We start from the raw sequence: 20,110 nt of genomic DNA on the forward strand, positions 1-20,110 counted from the left end.
TTTACGGGATAGAGGCACATATGGGGAAAAGCTATGCTTTATTCGGATAGCACAAAGGTTGAGAATCGAACATGGTTTTCTTAAACCGTGTTTTGCACATCTTTGAAACCAGAGAAGTGGACCTCGGCAGACGGACCCCTGGATGGAGGGAACAGGCCCATCATCACCTGGTCCTTAGCACCCTAGGAACTCAACGTGGGTTTGAGGGAAGGAAAAGGTCTGGAGGAGCTGACCTCCTCCGCGTCTGGCGAGGGCGAGGGCCGGCCCCCAGCTCCTGCCTGGTCTCTATGGCTATTGAACTCACGTTGTCGGTTATACCGCTGGTCACTGAGCTTGTCAGCCCTCTCGGCATCGCTATGGAGACCACAGGCGGGGAACGAGAGTGGAGGCAGGGCTAGGGCTCTCGCCAAAGACAGAGCGCTCGCTCCTTCCATTCCCAGCGCCCTTCAGCTTGTTTTCTCCAGGAAAAAGTAGGCAGGCTCTCTAACAGTGGGGTCTCCAGGCCCTGGGGTCTGAAGGCTGCCAGACTCTTGAAACAAAACGCAGGAGCCAGCCTGGGCAAGGGTAGGGGTTGGGGGGGTCTCGCCATGCTTCGGCCCTGGGGTCCTCCCCAAAATGGCCAGCGTCCTCTTTTCCATGAGCTAACAGAGGGGAGCCAGAGCATGGCTGTGCTCCTTGAGGAACTGGGCAGCGTAACTTCCCACGATAAACAGCATTTTCAGTAGTCCCCCTGCCCAAGGGGCCCAAGTTTCTCACAGCTGGCACTGGAGGCTTCCTGAGAGCACAGGTGTGGAGGGGCAGGGGCGGCTCTGGTGGGCCTCCGCCTCACATGGGGTTTGTGCAGTGGCGCTAACGCACAGTGGTGCTGGCAGGACTAGTCTCTTGCTCTGAGGAGTCTTAAAGAATGGCAGCTGCCATGGGGAGGATGCTGCGGGAATGTCATTCAATGGGAATCCCAATGGTGGGAGCTATAAAACCCCCACTTGAAAGGGCCCTTCTCTCTTCCACCCCGCCAATTCATACCCTTGGCAACTGGCCAAGGGCGGATCCCTCAACTCCCTGTAGAGCCCCATGTGAATGGGTCGGGAGGCCTGGGCTCCATCTTGGCTGTGTGGACAGTGGCCAGGCCAGAGCTCCAAGGGCCCACGGTACAGCTCAGCCCCCAGGACACAGCGCTGGAGACTGCCAAAGGTTAAAAGGCAGGAAGCGAGAACAAAATTCTTGGCTCAAAGCTGAAGAAAACAGGAAAGTGATGGCAGTAAGGCAGAGTCAGGAACACTGGGAACCATAGGTTCTGCCCATGAGGCACTCGGTACCAACATCTCAGGGGCTCTCAGCACCCTTCCAGGGTCTGCTCAAGGGTCAGATTGCTTGGGCCTGAAGCACAGAGCAGGGACCCCACCTGGGGCCCAGCAGCAAGCCAGGATGGAGTGCTACATCTTGCCTGTCTAAAGCCAGAGAAAGGCAGAAGCCTTCCCTCCAAGCTCCCCTGGTTTCCCACCTGTGGGAAGGAAGGCAGGAGGCAGACACCACGTCGTACTTGGCCAGTCAAGCAGCCTAGGCCTCCCCAGAGCAGCTGCCCTGGAAGGAAACATGCCCTACTTCCTGGTGGAAAGGGAGACGGGGAGAGGCAAGGGGAACCGAATCGTGTGGGACACCCTCTGTGCTGCCAGGGTGGTCTTCTCAGGCTTCAGTGAGCCCGCAAAGTTCCTGGGGGGCCTGTGGGAAACAGTCCCGGGGAGCTGATCAGGTGGGTCTGCGTTGAAACATTTAAACCAACACCCCTACTGATTCCCAGGCTGGTCCCCAGAGCACCTCTGGGAAGAATGGACTAGACCATTATGCTGAGGGCACCTCCTCCCACAATAAGGACATGGGCAGCAAGGGACAGGGACAAGAGCTGATGACAGCCAAGTCCACTCTGCCTCCTGAGGCCCGTCTTTGCCCACAGAGGAGCTGTCAGCCAGCAGTCCCGCGGAGGCCGGGCACTAACAGGCACTTGGCTTCTCTACTGCCGTTTCACGTAGAGGGACGTGAAGGCACAGGAGACAGGAAGGGGGCCATCATGGTTGACCCACTGCCTGAAGCAGAGCTGGGGCTGGATCCCAAGCCCCCCAAGTGCAAACTCATCCTTACGCTCTGCTCCGCAGAAATCCAGGGCTTGGCATGATACAGAGGCTGGACTGGTGGGAAGCGCCAGGCCCCTCCAGGGAGACACTCCTCCCGTCTAGGAGCTGTTGGTTGCTCAGAGTGCAGGGATTCTGCTTGCTGCATCCTAGAGGCAGGCCCCAAGACGAGGCAAAGACAGCCTCTGAGGCAGGTCTCCTGTGTGTTGAGACTTCCCTGCTTCTGCTATGGAGCCAGGGGGACACAGCCCGGAGCCAGGCCGGCCCCAGTCCTGCTCACCCCCTGCCCTCACCTCATGCCTCAGGCTGTGGGTGGCCCCCTGGATGCTCCCCAACTACCCAGGGGCCGGAGTGCTCCTTCAAGCCCTTCCCCCAGCTGTCATTCCCACTTCAGAAAAGTCTTCTTGCCACCAGAAGCTGAGGATTTCATGATGGGATTACGTACTGAAGCATCTTGAAAGTGAGCTTGAGATAGAATCTCTATGCAAATTTAAGTGCTGTGAGGTCCCCCTGGGCCTGGAGAAGGGCCCTGGGAAACAGGCCGTGCACCTCCTGACCCCCGGCCTCCCCGAGGTGTGGCTTTAACTGCCTTGTCACTGCCCACCTCCCAGTGCTTAGCGTCCCACCCAATGAAGACTCGGGTGGCCTCGAATCCAAGGGCCTGTCACCACGATCACAAGGCCAGGGCAGCATGGGGCTCCAAGGAATGAACTCCTCAGATTCCTGCTCCTACTACAGGAGTGCTTTAGCAGGACAGCCTGGGGCCTCCTGGCCAAGGAGGGGACATGGGAGCCTCTCAGGAGGCTCCAAGACGCAGGCCGTCAGGACCTCCACTGGTTCCCTGCAGGACGGGCCGGGCGGCTTCCAGGCGTTGGGCTCCTCCCTGCAGAGTGCACCAGTCTTCTTCCTGAGCCCTGCCCCTCGTGTGGGAGGAAAGAGAAGCCACAGTGAGCAGGAGAGAACAGTTCAGGTGATCATCCATCCCCCCCACATCCAGCTGCACCCAAGGGAGGCTGGGAGAGTAACCCCCGGCAGAACAGACTGGAGGCGGACAAGGACTGCTCTCCGGGGCTCAAGTGAGTCCCACTCTGCGGACTCTTCCACCCGAGGGCAGCAGAGCTCATGGGGTGATTCTGCCCCCAGCGGAGCCTAGGCAGAGTCTGGAGGGAGACATTTCCGATTCCTACAACCCAGAAGGTGCTGCTGGTAACCAGTGGGTGTGTAGTGGGCAAGCCGGGGTTGGCTGAGCACAGGACGGGCCCCCACAACAAAAAACTATCTGGCCCCAAATGTCCACAGTGCCAAGGCTGAGAAACTGCCTGGGGAGGAAGGCTTTGTTATATAAAATCTGGCTGGGTTCTCTGTTTGCTTCAGAGGTACAGTCCCATTGCCCTGTGATTACAACCTGCAGAAGGGCATGGATGAGGGCACCTTCTCCTCCACCTCTGGGGGCCAGGCTCAAAGAGCAACTCGTTCAACAGATGCTGGGTGAAGGACCCTATCTCAGAAGCACCGTCTTTCCTTCTCCCCATTTCTGCCACCCACCTCCCTGCACCCACCGCCCAGCAGCAGGCCCAGGGCCACCCTGCTACCCGTGGAGCCTGTCAACCCTGAGGCCAGTCCACTGCTGATGACCACAGACCCCGAGACAGAATGAGAGTGGAAGCAACAGGACGGAGACCCGTGCACAGCCTGGAGAAGCTCTGGTTTTCTTTGTTCAGTGACTACTTGAAAAGAGGAAAATTTCTTGCTTAAGACTTTCAGTAACTGGGTCTCCAGGATAATATCACTTCCCTCAAACCTAGTCCCGGCCCAGCCCTCCAAGCGAGTTGAGAGGCTCTCTTCATGGACCCCTCCCCTGCCTGAAACCTCTAACCTTCTCCTCCACGCAGCACAGTCCTCACAACCCCTCTGACCTGCACTGACCTCTTCCTGCTGCAAACAGGGTCCCCACAGCCCATGACAAGGTGGTGTCCCTGCCCTCACTCATCCAGTCCTCGAGTTAGTCCTGGTCATAGCTGAACCTTTAACGGACACCATGGGTATTACTCGCCAGACACTGTTCTAAGCACCTTTGTTGTTGTTGTTCAGTCACCAAGTTGTAAACAACTCTTCCCAACCCCATGGACTGCAGCAGTCTAGGCTTCCCTGTCCCTTCCCATCTCCCAGAGTCATTAATTCATTTTACAGATGAAAAACCAAAGTACAGAGAGATTAAGTTGCCCGAGGTCACATGCTAGTTAGCGGCACGACTAGAACTTGAACCTGGGCAGCCTGGCTCTGGAACTTCCTGCTCTTAGCGCTGCGCCCTGCAGCCTGCAGTGTGGGCGCCCAGCCTGTCTAGCTGAATTATAAAGGTGACCTATCCTGAGCACCCACCGGTCTAGCAAACAGTTAAGCACGTGACCCCTTAGAGCAAGCCTGTGGTAACAGCTGACTTGAGCGGAATCTACCAGGCTGTCAGCTCAGGGCGGGGCTGGGAAGCTGAGGTTCTCCTCTTTGGCGTCCCTGCGTCTAGGAGCTCTGCTGTGCATACTTACTTGCGTGGGAGCGGGACGGCACCGGGGCACAGGTGTAGACGTGGCTGAACCGCCGGCCTGAGGAGGTCAGGTACCAGTGCTGGATGGCCGGCTGGGGGTCATACTCTGTGACCGCCACACCATTCACGGCCGTCATCATAAGCATGTTGATCACCTCATTGGAGAGCTTGGTCCTCTCATCGGTCCTGATCCGGTTCATGGCACTGAATCCGCGCTCACAGCAGGAGGTGGAGACAGGCACGCAGACCACCAGGGCCAGGAGCCGGCTGAGCAGGGGGAAGCGGCGGTGCTGGGCCAGTGCATGCTTGCACAGCATGGAGAAGGGCAGGTTCTGGGCCATGACCTTCAGGCCCAGCCACTCCTCCAGCAGAGCCTCCTCGCTGTATCCTGGGGGGAGTGAGAGTTCAAAATACCTGGCCAGGGTCAGGATGTCGTCATTCCCGAAACTGGCCAGGGCCATCCCACTTGGCCAGGCCTTGGTGTCAAACACCTCCATGTTCCTGAGCTGCGGGGGACGGTCAGCGTCAAACCTGCGCTGGAGGTATTCGATCCCCGTCAGGACCACTCTCTCCCTGTCTGCCTGGAACCACTGTTCTGACGTTTCAGTCCTCTCCAGCACGATGCCGTGGAGCCGCCCGTCCCTGAAGCCAGCATTGAACTCTTCCTCTTTGGGGCCTGCCCGGTGACGGAGGGTCTCCAGTGCCACGTAGGCCCGCCCCAGCGTGGCGTTCACCTCGGTGATCAGCACGATCTCCTTCTGGCATACCTCGGACAAAGGCCCGTAGAGGCTCAGGAAGTCCAAGAGGAAGTGGCAGAACTTGAGGAAATGGAAGCCCTTCATCAGCTTCAGCATGCCTTGGGCCCTGTGCCCAACCTGCCCACCCGCGTCCGCCACGCTCTGGAGGTGCCTGGCCAGGGCGGGCCAGCTCAGGGTGAGCGCGTTCAGCGTGCGCCTCTCGCTGGCCACCCACCTGACGGCATTCAGGTCCTTCAGGCGGACCATTTCCTGCTCCAGGGGAGCCGCGCCTTCCTGCAGCTCATTCAGCCTCTTGTTGGAGGACTGGTAGAACTTGAAGACGGTTCGGATGTGCCGGTCACACTTCTTGACCAGGCCGATGCCCCCGCAGGCGTCGACCACGGCCAGGGGGAGCCGGTGGGCCACGCAGTGCACTGGCAGCAGCTGGGGCAGGATCTCCTGGAGCTTCTCCACCAGGCCGCCCCCGCAGCGCAGCGGGGCGGAGCCATCAGTTCCCAGGCCCACCACCCAGCCCGGCTTCCGGAAGGGGATGTCCAGCTCGTCCAGAGCCGAGATGATGGTCTCGAAGTATCCGTCGGCCGTCTCGCTGTGGAGGGGGGCCAGCGTGAGGTAAGACTCCTTCATCTCCGTCCCCTTCAAATAGCGCAGGTAGATGCCCACACAGGACTGGTCGGAGGCGTCCGTGGCGCCGTCCAGCAGCACGCTCAGGCACGGGGAGTTGCGCACGTCCTCCAAGATCTCCTTCTTCAGAGTCTCGGAGATGTGCTTGATGAACTGCGTGCAGGCGGTACGGTTTCGGTACTTGCCCAAAATCATGGTCCCCGTGCTCTGGAGGAGCTGCAGGATCTTCTCGAAGTCGTTCAGGGGCCTTGAGTGGTACGCGATTGAGTAGGCGGCGTGGAAAAAGTGCTCCATGTTGGCCATCAGGTCACTGGAGATCTCGGGGACTGAGGCGGCCAGTGGGGTGTCCTCCCTGAGTTCCACGGTGTTGACACAGAGCTTGTGTGCTTTGCTGACTTCATGGTACTTTAAAGTCTCCACTTTGAAAGGGCCCGTGTAGCCGCGGACCAGCCGGGATGATCTGTCATGGAGACTAGGCCTTTCTTTGCAAGCTGAGCAGAAAAGCTTGGTCTCTTTGGGGTCCATCACTAACCATGGGAACTGCCCAAACCACGACCTCTGAATTGAGCGGGGTCTGTAAGTCCTCTTGATTTTCGCCTGTCCATCTGCCTCCAGTTCACAAAGGCGGGGCCTGCAGTAGGAGGTACACGTCTCCACAGAAGGAACTGGAAGCCACGAGGACTCTACAGCTGAAGCCTGTATGTGCGCCTCTCTAACGGCCACCGTCTTCTTTTTCCCTTTGGGGCAAATCAGACTGTGCTTGGTTTTGCTGCCCAGGACTCTGCAGCCTCCTATCAGCTAAGACACCCCAATTCAGTAAGTACCCCTTATGCAAAGCAGAGAAGATGGATGGGCTCCACCTTTCTAGAAATCAGAAAGTGAAAAGTGAAACGTTGCTCAGTCGTGTTGGACTCTTTGCGACCCCATGGACTATACAGTCCATGGAATTCTCCAGGCCAGAATACTGGAGTGGGTAGCTGTCCCCTTCTCCAGGGGATCTTCCCAGGAGTGGCTTCTCTTGAAACCCTTTCCCATTATTTTCTCTGAAAGCCAGTCTGGCTCCCCACGGGTTATGTGCTAATCCTCATGGTTGCTTCAGCCAGCCGCCCCTTCTCTACCCACATAGCTACCCTGGGATCACGTGACATCAGATGCTCATAAGCTTAATTAACCACCTTGGCCGTAGATGCTGTTGGATGGTCTTAATCCTCTTTCGAGGCACCATAAAGAAATGAGGGCAAACATCCATAAGTCTTCTTATTAGCCTGAGAAACAAAGGGGGCATGGAGGTTTACACAGTAGCTGCTGCTGCTAAGTCACTTCAGTCGTGTCTGACTGTGTGTGACCACATAGACGGCAGCCCACCAGGCTCCCCCATCCCTGGGATTCTCCAGGCAAGAACACTGGAGTGGGTTGCCATTTCCTTCTCCAATGCATGAAAGTGAAAAGTGAAAGTGAAGTCGCTCAGTCGTGTCCGACTCTTAGCGACCCCATGGACTGCAGCCTACCAGGCTCCTCCGTCCACGGGATTTTCCAGGCAAGAGTACTGGAGTGGGGTTCCATTGCCTTCTCCGACACAATAGCTAGGGGCCAATAAGTTACTGACGGACATATGCAGACCTGCTAACTCCCACAGACCAGCAATGTTGACGCTAAACACAGAGGAGCAGGGAGAGGGAGGCGAGGCTCACAGCCTGTGGGTCACATGGCTCCTCGTGACCAGTGTCCACCACGTATCTCCCCCATCAGCTCTACCACACCATCCTGGTTTCACCTCCACTCATCGAAGCTCCTTACTTTTCCCAAACAGTCCCAGTTTCTCAGACTATTCTATGCTCTGAAGGCAGGGTTAGTTTCATATTCATGTTTTTCCACCCAGGGCCTAACACAGGGCCCCATGCACAATAGAGCCACACGAGTGTGGCTGAACTGACACTGTGTGACGTCCTGTAGCTGCCTGGCCCCTGGACAGACAATTCAAGTGCTTGGCAGATCAAGACCCACCTGGAGGAGGACGGCCTTTCCCCAACTTTGGCCCATGTGGGTCCCTGATCCAGGGTGCAGCTCTCCGCTCCAGTTTTGAGATCAGGTCTGGTTTGGCAGCAGCAGGCCCTGTTTCAGGGACAAAGAGTCATAGTGACGTCACGGCCCTGGACTATCAAGTCAAGCAACCCACGCAAAAGACCTGGGGAGGCCTCGGGTGTATTTCCTGATAAAATCTATTCAACTAGGGGTGCGATGAAAGCATACCTGTCTAGGGTTCCAATTGATTCTTAAAACCCAAAAAAGGCAGCCAGATTAGGGGTATCCCTTAGCTCCATGGGCCAGACATGGAAGCCATGAGTCAGCTACATACATCTAGAGGGGAAAGGGTGAAAACAGGAAGAAATACAGAGGCCAAAAGTAAAGAAGACAGGGAAGATAAAGTCACACAAGAAGTGGGAGAGGGTCACCAACAACTGTCCCCTGTACGTGCTTCTCAGAGACACCCATGGCTGGCCCTGGTGCAGGTGGCTACTACACGGGGCACTTGAAAGGCCCCTAACGCTGTGTCTACACCAGCAGTGGGCCCTGAAATCCGCCTCAAAGAGATTCATGTCTTTGGGTTAAGTACTGCCCTTTACTGAAAACATAAATAGTCTTCAGGGGTATGTGAAAAAATTTCTCTCTTGATTTAAAATAAAATCCATCATCTCTACTTACATGCTTTTTATGTATCAATGTGAATGGGTGTATAAACTTTTTTGGAAAGACATATGCAAGCAACTGGTAACTGTGGGCATTTCTGTTGAGGGACTGAAAAACAAGGTAAAGGGAGACTATTTTCACTATTCATCTTCAGATCATTGGGATATATTTATATGTTCATGTGTGTGTGTGTGTACCCACATATTATTACTAATGAAAATATAATAGATTATTAATCTGTGGTAGACTGAACACATATCCATCTTAAAACATCTCTTAAATGAGGGCAAATGAATAATAGCAGTAAAAAGAAGCATAAGCCCAAGAGAGACACTGCACTAGAAATGTTAATGCATCTTTAGAAGGAAAGGAAATAAAAGAGAAGAACTGACAGAGCTGAACACCAAACACCAGCAGAGGGGATAACAAGGAGAAAAAAGTGAGGCTGACCTCAGAGTCCCCACAAGAGCCAGGACCTGGAGGCACCAGGCACAGCAAAAGGTGGTGGCCAAGAAGAGACCTGTTCAAGTCCAGTTCCTCTCACCTAGTCCAGGAAACCGGAAAATACCACCACCCTCCCTCGGGGAGGAGAAGAGAGATTAGTCCACAGAAAAACTTAACCAGAAAGGTTCTAGGCCCTGGGATGGTGGGGTGAGTGAAAGATGAAGGAGACCCACTGCAATGCAAATAGATGAAGACAGCCTACAGACCAGAAGTTGTATTCCAGGGCTCAGAAACACCAGCCTGGCATACAGCCATGCAGGAGACCACAAGTTTTCTTTAGAGAAACAGACCTGCCCCTCCCCAGCCCCCCTCACCAAAATACCTACGGATCCAGCCTTTGGAAGGTGTTTCAGTGAAACATCCAGGTTCACAGATGGTCACCCTACAGTGAATGTAACTGAGAGGTTAACAGGCAGGAAGGCCAGGGGTCTCCAAATGGAGGAAATAGGCTGCAAGTGTCAGACATTTCTTATCTCTCCCTTAAGCGGCAGGAGGAAACAAACTACAAGGGTCAGATTTTTTTCCTTCTCTATACAAAATTAAAAGGCGGTCTTTCTTAAAATTCTGTGTTGCCATGACGACACCTGGTCCCACCTGAACTTAACTTTTCTCAAACCTTGAGCTAACCAATGCATTTTTCTTATGGAAATATTTTTCTTAAGCTATGTTAATGAAACTATGTATTGGCTTTGGAATTTGCCTTTCTTCAAAATGGTTCCACCTAAGACTAACTTTTTTTCTTTTCTCAAACCTTGGGCTGATTTCATATCAATTGTTTTATGGCTGGGGGCCTTCCTATCTCAAAAATGCATATTGTGGAAGAGGGGCCTGGTGAAACTCCCTCAGCCTTGAAGTGTCTCTCTTATCTGATTAATAGCTTTCTAACAGACATAAAACAGCTTGCAAAAGACTAGCAGGTGGGCACTCTTTCTGCTCCCTTCTGATGTCCATGTCAGAAGCTTTCTCTATCTCTTTTATACTTTAATAAAACTTTATTACACAAAAGCTCTGAGCAATTAAGCCTCATCACTGGCCCTGGACTGAAATCCTCTCCTCCAGAGGCCAAGAATCCAGCGTCTTTCACGGCTTAGCAGCAACCTTTCATAACCTACCCCTTGAGTCCCAGCCATGCACACAGAGATTCCAGTCAGTTTTTAAGGCTTTATTCTTAAATATGAATGAACCTAAAGATATTTATTCAAGACAAACTGTGAACATGAAACAAGAAGGAAAAGGAATGGAAGGAACTAGAGATAGAAGCAAAACAAAATTTCAATCCCTCCCCTAAAAAGGAGAATATTCCCACCAAGAAAAGTCATAATAGTTATCCATGAAAAGAGCAATGAAGACTCTGAGATTAAAAATATGATAGAAGAAATTTTTAAAAATTAAATAGAATTGTTAGAAAATAAAATGGAGGAAATCTCTAGGAAAGTCGAAGAAAAAACACAGAAGCAGAAAACAGGAAAAAAAGTAAAAAGTAAAACAAAATCAGGGACTCGATTTAGAAAGTCTAATATCTAACTAATAGGACTTGGGAGAAAGAAAAAATAGGAAGGAAGAAATAATACAAAAATGTTTCCTCAAACTGGAAAGTATGTTTCCACATGGAAGGGAAGCACCAGATACCTAGAACAAAAGATGATGAAAAAACATTTATATCATTAAGCACTAAGTACTTCAAAACACTGGGACAGATCTTAAAACCTTTAAGCATGGAAAAACAGGCAGTGTTCAAAGATTTAGGAATAAAAATATAATTAGACTTCTCAACAGGACCTGTAAAACCTAAAAGCAGTGCTTTCAAAATTCTGAAGATAATCATCTCCAACCTGGAACTCTATACCCAAACTAAGTTATCAATTGTGAGAGCAGAATAAGGGCATTTTTAGACATACAGACTCTAAAATATTTCCTCCCATGAACCCTTTCTTAGAAAGTTACTGAAGGATGTGCTCCAATAAAATGAAGACGTAAACCTAAAAGAAACAATAGATCTGGGAAATAGGAGAGAGACAAAAGAAAGTCCAAGGCCACAGATATGCAGCAGGCCTAAAGAATAACTAGCTTAGGCAGAGCAGAGGGACGGAAGACTCAGTGATAGACATCTCCAGAAAAAAAGTGAGATAAGTCACAGGATGTTTGATCATGTGGAAGAAATTCTTTGAGGAGTTGTATAATTCCAGGGAGAACTTGAGAAGAAGTGGTGATAGCACAGAAAACTAAAAAAATAAAAAATAAGAAAAAATTCAATTCCGGCGGGGTGGGGGGGGAGGGGAATCTTACAGCAGAGGAAACATCATCATATGTCACTTTGATTAAAAGTAAATAATACATAATTAGGCAAATAATTCACATTGAATTAACCAAAAAAGTATGATATACCTGTTCTGAGAGGATGGAAGGAAGAGAAGTGGGGGTCTGGGGTGATGTAAGAGGGCCATATCTTCATCCTCCACAGTAGGAATCAATAGATAATATCTAAAATCAATAAATCAGGAATAGCAATAAATATATGCAACAGGATATTAAAGTGTGGTTCTGTCTGCCTGTTTTAAAGGCCCCCTCAAAATAGGAGCCAACTCTTTCCCCATTCCAAAGCTAGACCACTGGAGCCCTACTTGGAAAGAATGGCTGAAACACTGGGCTGTAACCCAAAGCTCCACCACCAAGAGGGAGTCAGAACACTGGATGTGAAGATGTCAGGGAGTTGGATATTAGAGATGTTTCTGGAAAGAGCTGTTGGGTGTACTGTTGAGTCCCCCACACTACCATGGGGAAGGGTAGAGTAGGGTGGCTTCTTTCCTCTGCCTAATGGGAATGACATATGACCTGCATTTCCTGGAGTTGTGGGACTACTCAGGAACCCGGGCCTAGAAAAAACTGAAGACGTAAACTGACCCATGGGCCTAGCTGCACCAAGGCAGGTGGAATCTTAAGATCCCTGACCAGGCATCACACCAGCATCACTTAAATTGGACAGTAGATTCTTAACCACTGGACCACCAGTTAAGTCCCTGTCTCTCTGAATTTGACCATTCTAAGTACTTTTTCAGATTATTTACTGTAAACAGAATCATAGTTTTTATCATTTTGTGACTGGCTTATTTCACCTAGCATAATGTCCTCAAGGTTCATCGATGTTTTGACATGTGTCAGAATTTCCTTCCATTTCAAGGCTGAATAATATTCCATTGTATGTATAGGTTACATTTGCTCATCCATTCATCCATCCATGGACATTTGGGTTCCTTCCACACTTTAGCTATTGTGAATAATGCTGCTATTCTGTTTTCAGAATATTCTGAAAATATTGCTGCTATTCTGTTTAAACCCTGCTTTCAATTATTTTGGATATATACCCAGAAGTAGAATTGCTGGGTCGTAGGATAATTCTTGGAGAAGGAAATGGCAACCCACTCCAGTACTCTTGCCTGGCGAATCCCTTGGACAGAGGAGCCTGGTGGGCTACAATCCATGGGGTCACAGAGTCAGACACAACTGAGCAACTGACACATACACACATGATAATTCTCTCTTTAGCTCTTTGAGGAACTGCCATATTGTTTCCCAGAGTGACAGTACCATTGTATATTCCCACCAACAAGGCATAAAGATTCTAATTTCTTCACAACTTCATCAGTACTTGTTTTCCATTTTTTTGATAGTAGCCATCCTAATGGGTATGAGGTGGTATCTCATTGTAGCATTGATCTATGTTTCCCTAATGATGAGTGATATTATCTTTTCATGTGTTTACTGGCCATTTGTACATCTTCTTTGAAGAAATGCCTATTCAAGTCCTGTATCCATTTTTAATCAGGTTTATTGCTGTTGAGTTTTAGGAGGTCTCTGTATAGTCTGGTGTTAACCCCTTATCTGATATGTGGTTTGCTAATATTTTCTCCCATTGTGTGTGCTGACTTTGTATTAGGTTTATGTGTTGTATTTTTTTGTTTGTTTTTCTGGCCATGCCACATGGCTTGTGGGATCTTAGTTCCCCAACCAGGGATTGAACCCAGGCCCTCTAAAGTGAGAGCACAAAGTCTTAACCACTGGACCACTAGACAATCCCTGGGTTATATGTCCTTTGATGCACAAAATTTTACAGTTTTCGTAAAGCCCAACTTGTCTATTTTTTTCTCTGTTGCTTGTGCCTCTTAGTCTATGTAGGTAAAGGTTTGTCAATTTTGTTGATCTTTTCAACGTTTGGTTCCACTGATTTTTCTCTATTGTTTTTCTATTGTCTATTTATCTCTGCTCTAACCCTTATCATTTGCTTCCCTCTGTCAGCTTTGGGTCTAGTTTATTCTTCTTTTCCTAGTTCCTTAAGTTGTAAAGTTAGGTTGTTGATTTAAGATCTCTCTTGTTTTTAATGGAAGCATTTATAGTTATAAATATCCCCCTTAGCACCACTTATTCTGTCCCACATCAAAATGATATGTTGTTTTTGTTTTCACTCATCTTTAAGTATCTTCTAATTTCTCTTGTGATTTTCTTCCTTAATCCATTGGTTGTTTAAAGATGCTTAATTTCCACAATTTTGTGAATTTTCCAGTTTTCTTTGTTATTGATTTCTAACCTCATCCCATTATATTTGGAGAAGATACTGTTTAATATCTATTTTTTTTAATCTATTGAGGCTTAATTTGTCACCAAACATAATCTAATGCCTCACGTGCATACGCGAAGAATGTGAATACTGCTACTTTTTGGTAGAGTGCTGTATCTAGTAGATATCTATTAGATCTAGTTGGTTATTGTCTAAGTACTCTATTTCTTTATCTTCTTTTTGGTTTTTCTACTCATTATTGTGACTGGGATACTGAAGTCTGTAACTATTATCATAGAACTGTTTACTTCCTTCAACTCTAGCAATTTTTGCTTCACAAATTTTGAGAGTCTGTCATTAGGTTTATATATATAATTTTATATCTTCTATATTGAAACTTTTATAAATATATAATATCTGTGTCTCTTATACATTTTTTTGATTTAAAGTCTATTTTTTCTGATACTTGTATAGCCAACTCTTGCTCTCTTTTGATTATTTGCATGGAATATTGTTTTCCATGCTTTCACTTTTAATCTATTTGTGTCTTTGGGTACAAAATTAGTTTCCTATGGACAGCAAAAAGTTGGATCATGTGTTTTTATCTGTTCTGACAATGTTTTTTGATTGGAGTGTTTAACCCATTTACAATTAAAGTAATTACTGATAAGAAGGGACTTATGACTGTCATTTTGCTATTTGTTTTCCATATGCCTTAGGCTTTTGCCCTTCATTTCCATCATCACCGTCTTCTTTTGTGTTTAGTTTATTTTTGTAGTGAAAACGTTTAAATTCCTTTCTAATTCCCTTTTGTGTATATTCTATAGCTATTTTCTTTCTGGTTACATGGGAATTACATTTAGGAATTCCCAGGTGGCTCAGTGGTAAAGAATCAGCCTGCCAACGCAAAAGAAATGGATTCAATCCCTGGGTAGGGACGATCCCCTGGAGAAGAAGATGGTAACCTATTCCAGTATTCCTGCCGGGAAAATCCCACAGGCAGAGGAGCCTAGCAGGCCACAGTCCATGGGATCACAGAGTCAGACATGACTTAGTGACTATACAACAACAAACATGGCAATTACATTTAACATCCTAAAGTACCAACACTCTTAATTTCAATTTAGTTTAACTTCAATAGTATACAAAAACTGCTCCTTTACAACTTTCCCCATCTCTTTCCATCATTGATGTCACAAAATTACATCTTTATATACATGTGTCCCAAAATATAAACTAGTAATTCTTTTAAATGTATTAAATTATGTAGAAAATAAGATATGGAATTGCAAAAGTTAGAAAATACTAGCTTATAGATTAATAATTGTTTTTTTTTTCCTTTAAATGTACCAGTCTCTCAAATCATCAGGAAACAAAAGGTACAGTTACCAACCACTGTTATGATAACACCAGCTTTTATAACTGCCCATGTATTTACCTTGATTGAGATCTTCATTTCTCCATAAGCTTTCAAGTTACTGTCTAGTGTCCTTTCCTTTCACCTTGCACACCTCCCTTGAGTGTTACTTGCAAGGAACAACTAGTGGTAAGGAGCGCCCTCAATTTTTGTTTAGCTTGACATCTCTTAATTCCACCCTGACCTTTGAAGGACAGTTTTGCCAGATATGGGACTCGGTTGACTTTTTTTTTTTCATTTAGCACTTTGAATATATCTGCCCACTGCCTTCTGGCCTCTGGAAGTTAAATCTGTTTATAATCTTATTGAGGTCCCTTGTATGAGATGATTCACTTCTCTCTTGCTGCTTTCAAGGTTCTCTTTGTTTTTGAAAGTTGGACTACAGTGTGTCTCAGTGTGGGTATGAGTTCATCTTACCTGAAGTCTACTGAGCTTCTTGGATATTTGTATTCATGAAGTGAAAGTGAAAGTGTAGGTCGCTCAGTCCTGTACAACTCTTTGCAGCCCCACAGACAGTAGCCCACTAGGCCCCTCTGTCCATGGGATTCTCCAGGCAAGGATACTGGAGTAGGTTGCCTTTCCCTCCTTCAGGGGATCTTCCTGACCCAAGGATCGAACCCAGGTCTCCCACCCTGCGGGCAGATTCTTTCCAGTGTGAGCCACCATGTCTCTGATCAAATCTGAGGAGATTTTAGTCATTCTTTCTTTCCTTTTCTCTCTCTCTTTTCCTTCTGGGACTCCAACAATGTGCATGTTGGTCCACTTGATGGTTTCCTACATGTCCCTTGGGCTCTGTTCATTTTTCTTTGACTTTTTTGTTTCAGGCGCTCCATAATTTCCATTGTCCTATCCTCAAGCTTGCCGATTCTTTATTTTCCCTGCTCAAATCTGTTTTTGTATTCCTCTAGTTAATTTTTCATTTCAGTTGTAGTTTTCAGCTCTCAATCTTCTTTTTGGATACTTCTTTGGTTTTCTCTCTATTGATATTTCCATTTTATTCATACATTTCTGTCTTGACTTTCTCCACATCTCCCTAAAGTTCTCTGAGCATGTTTAAGACAGTTGTTTTAAAGTATTTATTTAGTATACCTGCCATCAGGTCTTTTTCAGGGACAGTTTTTGTTTAATTTTTGCCTCTGAATGGGTCGTACTGTCCTATTTCTTTGTGTGCCTTGTGATTTTTTTGTTGAACACTGGACATTTGAATCTAATAATGTGGTAACTCTGGAAATCAAGATTCTCCCCTGTCCCCAAGGTTTGCTGTTTTTATTGATTTGGGTTACCATTATTATTATTTTTTAATTTTTTAATCATTATAGGCTATCTCTGTGCCAAATATCAGCCTGAGGTGTAAACTTAAAGTCCTCTCAGGTCTTTTCGAGTCCTTCCCTAGTCATGCAAATTCACTGTCTTAGTTTTCCTCCTATATGGTTTTGAATGTCCTAGTCTCTAATGTCTGGTTTCCAAAAAAGGAAAAAGAGAAAAAGAGGAGGGGGAAGAATCTGCAGCAATAGGGGAGGTATACAACACTGGCTGCTTACTTCTTGGTCTGCACCTCTGTGATGAGAAGCAGCAGTCAGTGATCAGAGCACTGACCCCTGACTGATATTTAGAGGACAGTGCCCTTTTGGCCCACCCCAATTCCTGCCAACTCTGTTCAACCTGCTCTAGTCATACAGTACAGCCGCTTGCACTGTGATAGGAGAGAGAGATGGGCAGCTGCTACTGTGCTAAGAGCTGAAATTGACAAAACTTAACCACAATTTACTTTCCAACTCTTCCCCTATAAGCTGAAAGCCTCTGACAGATTTCAGAGTTCCAAAATAGCTACACCAGACAGATTCTACCAGTGCAACTGTTGTCTAGGTAAGGAAACAGATTCTTGGTGCTCTTCCCAGAGTTCTCCTCCTAATCAGGCCAGTTTTGAAGAGTACAGTATTGGTCATTTTATTAATTAAAATTAGAAAACACAAATGTGACTAAAAAGTGATTGGAGGCCTATCTGTTACCTGAGTGTGACAAGTCATGGGCCCCACTCAAGGTTTCACCCTATAAAAAAGCCAAAATGGAGGCCACAATTTGCTTTTATTTTTGGCCTCAGCATGCGGGATCTTAGTTCCCTGACCAGGGATTGAACCTATGTCCCCTGCAGTGGTAGGGCAGAGTCTTAACCACTAGACCACCAGGGAAGTCCCAGGGGCCACCTTTTGAATAAACCCCTGGACCAAACACTCATAACCACATAACCAAATCTTAAACTGTCCTAATTTCCTCAAAATGCTGACTCTGGTTTTAAACAAGATTTAAGTTTCTTTCATGTCGGAGTGACTATACAGCTTCTGAGACAATTAGCTACACACAAGAAAAAGTAAACAGTGCTACTACCCTAGAGAGAATATAATCACAATAAAAAAAATACTCCTTAATTCACATTTTATAAACTGAGCATTACCTGCTGAGAGCCAAACTTTTAACCACTTTGGGTGTGAAGTCTCCCAGTTCATGAACAGTTTGTTTCTTCCTCAATAAAATATTCCTATCAGGAAAGCTCTCTTAATTTTCTTTTAACAATGCAAAGGGTAAAAAAGAAAATCCCCAAAGAGGTGACCCAAGCAAGTGGTGATGGAAAAGAATTGAAGCTGTTTTAGAAATGCATCCTGCTGAAGTTTGTGCTTTTAAAAACAATGTCTATATATGTGTGTTTCTTAGGCATAATGAAACCAGTTACTGGAAAAAACAGCTAAAAATTTTTGGTGAGGAGGACTCAGTGATAGAGATTGGTGGGACAGGAACTGTCACTTTTTTGTTATATGAGAATTATTTCAATTAAAAAAATATATAATTATTGGGCTTCCTTGGTGGTCCAGTGGTTAAGGATCCGCCTTGTAATACAGGGGACCCGGGTTCGATCCCTGGTCCAGGAAGATTCCACATGCTGAAGAGCAACTAAGTTGGTGAGCCACCACTACTGAGCCTGCGCGCCTAGAGGCTGTGCTCCACAATGAGAAGCCACCACAGTGCGAAGCCCGCCCACCACAACAAAGACCCAGCACAGCCAAAAAATCAAATAGATAAATAAAGGTCTTTAAAAAACATAATTATGAAGCAATATTTTTAAAGACTAACTGAAATCGTACATGAGACTGAATATCCCTGAAAATGTTTGCCTCAGTTACGCTCCCTTGAGGATCGGTCACCTCTGACTGCCTGCAGCAGTGGCCCCAGAAGTGCTGAACCCCAGGCACAGCTCTTTGAAACTATGGCTGAAATGGTGCTAAAAAACCTTTTCTTTTTGATCTCTTCAGAACAAGTGAAACAGAGGGAATTTGCAAACAGATTCTCCATGTCTTAATAATGGAAAAGTGACTGAAGAGATATAAATATATCACGTGCACACATGTGCATGTTGATACAAACACACACGAAGTCCAGAAAAATGGCCTGGCTTGCAAAGACAGATTCTGACCCTTTCAGGCTACTCTGACCCCAGGGTTGGCAGGCTGGCTCCCGCACCGGTTTAGAGACAGCCCCTCTGGCTCCTGGCACTGCTTCTTTCTCTCTAGCTCAGCAGGGCCCCACCGGGAGGCCAGATACGGCTCACCGTGTAGCAGCTAGCCTCCCAAACAACACATAAGCCACTCTAACTCCCACTCATGTCACTGAGGGCTCTCCCACTCAGTTTTCTTTCCACTTGGTGACCTGACTTCTTCTCCCAGCTGTGAGGTCCAGCTGTCACTGATGAGCTCACCTGTAGAAAAGGCACTGCACACCTGAAGTGAGTGACCTGCTACTCCACATACGATGACACCTTTACTAGTAAAAACAAGGGTTACCACATAGTGCCTGTATTGGCTTGTCTGTTTCTGTAATGACAACTATTAATTTCTTAACAGTGAAATGTAACTGAATTTTCTTTTTTGGGGGGTGGGGGGAACAAGAGATATCACCAAATATGGCCAAAGTTTGAAACCAGAATTTAAAATACTGAAATAAAAGAACAGCTGGAACTCTACATAGTGATAAACAGTTCTAAATGAGCAAGTCCACAAAAGTAAAGGTTGGCAGAGGAAAGCACTAAAATCAAAGCACAAACCTCTTCTTTTCTCCATAATCAAGTGACTGTCCTCTACAAGTTCAGTCCTATTGATAAGACAACTGGTGGGGCCATGGAGGCTGAACCTGACCTGGAAACTACCAGCTGAAAAGCTTTAGTCGACAACAGTTTAACTGCTGCACAACTGACAGATTAACATTAAATCTGACTGCATCAAATTGAGACTGTCTTTTTAAAAAACAGGTACCGTAATAATAAAATCTAAAAGAACAAATCTACTAGTTGTAAGTCCTAACAAGAAAAACTACAGAACTAGCTGGGTTTCCTCGAATGAAAAGAGCACAAGGAAATCGACAGCGCAAATGTGCTGCGATGCAGTCTGAGGCCCACCGGACCACAGAGACCCAGGACCCAAGCCAACCCCAGCCTCACCCCAGGGCAGTAGCCCCTTTCTGCACCTCAGTTCTCCCGGAGGAGAGGCCTACTTACTGAAGATTTCCCCACTTCCGAACATATAGAAGTTAAAAAGAAAAGGATAAAAAATGCTTAGATGACATGGTCCAGCTCAACAACCCAAGTCAGGCCCACGCCATGGGAAACACACTGCTGTACCACCGGTCACCCCCGTCTTCCCCATGACTTTCCGCAGGGGCCCAGAGGGCAGAGGGCACCACTGCTGCTCATTCCTTCACAGGAAAAACCAACTTCCTGTGAGATTGGTTTCTTACAAACCAGTCTCCCCCTCGCTCACTGGCTCTCTCAAACACTGTGGATGGTAGTAATGTTCTTTGAAGGTGTGCTTCAAAGGCCTTGGCCCAGGACACGAGTACAATACCTCTGTCCTCATGAAA

General features: G+C 47.3%; 1 protein-coding gene and 1 non-coding gene across 20 annotated transcripts in view; both read right to left on the bottom strand.

Moving 5' to 3' along the window:
- Positions 1-21: 21 nt before the first annotated feature.
- The window catches only part of ZNF862 (zinc finger protein 862), a 33,171-nt gene continuing 13,082 nt past the window's right edge, over positions 22-20,110 (bottom strand). For 5 of the 19 annotated variants that reach the window (XM_086394958.1, XM_086394955.1, XM_086394954.1 and 2 more), the window contains 4 exons: positions 11,622-11,717; positions 8,049-8,156; positions 4,667-6,781; positions 22-3,046 (listed from right to left, as the gene is read on the bottom strand). In XM_086394958.1, the coding sequence (XP_086251084.1) occupies positions 2,859-3,046; positions 4,667-6,781; positions 8,049-8,156; positions 11,622-11,688 (2,478 nt within the window). In that variant the 5' untranslated portion in view covers positions 11,689-11,717 and the 3' untranslated portion in view covers positions 22-2,858. The other 14 variants (XM_086394948.1, XM_086394952.1, XM_086394950.1 and 11 more) reach the window with 9 other exon arrangements.
- Positions 17,322-17,394, bottom strand: TRNAG-ACC (transfer RNA glycine (anticodon ACC)). The gene has a single exon. It is a non-coding gene; the product is annotated as a tRNA-Gly (tRNA).

Source organism: Bos grunniens, chromosome 4, assembly GCF_055505025.1.
Source record: "Bos grunniens cultivar Pamir isolate PY7600 chromosome 4, Bosgru_T2T1.0, whole genome shotgun sequence".
NCBI lineage: Eukaryota > Metazoa > Chordata > Mammalia > Artiodactyla > Bovidae > Bos > Bos grunniens.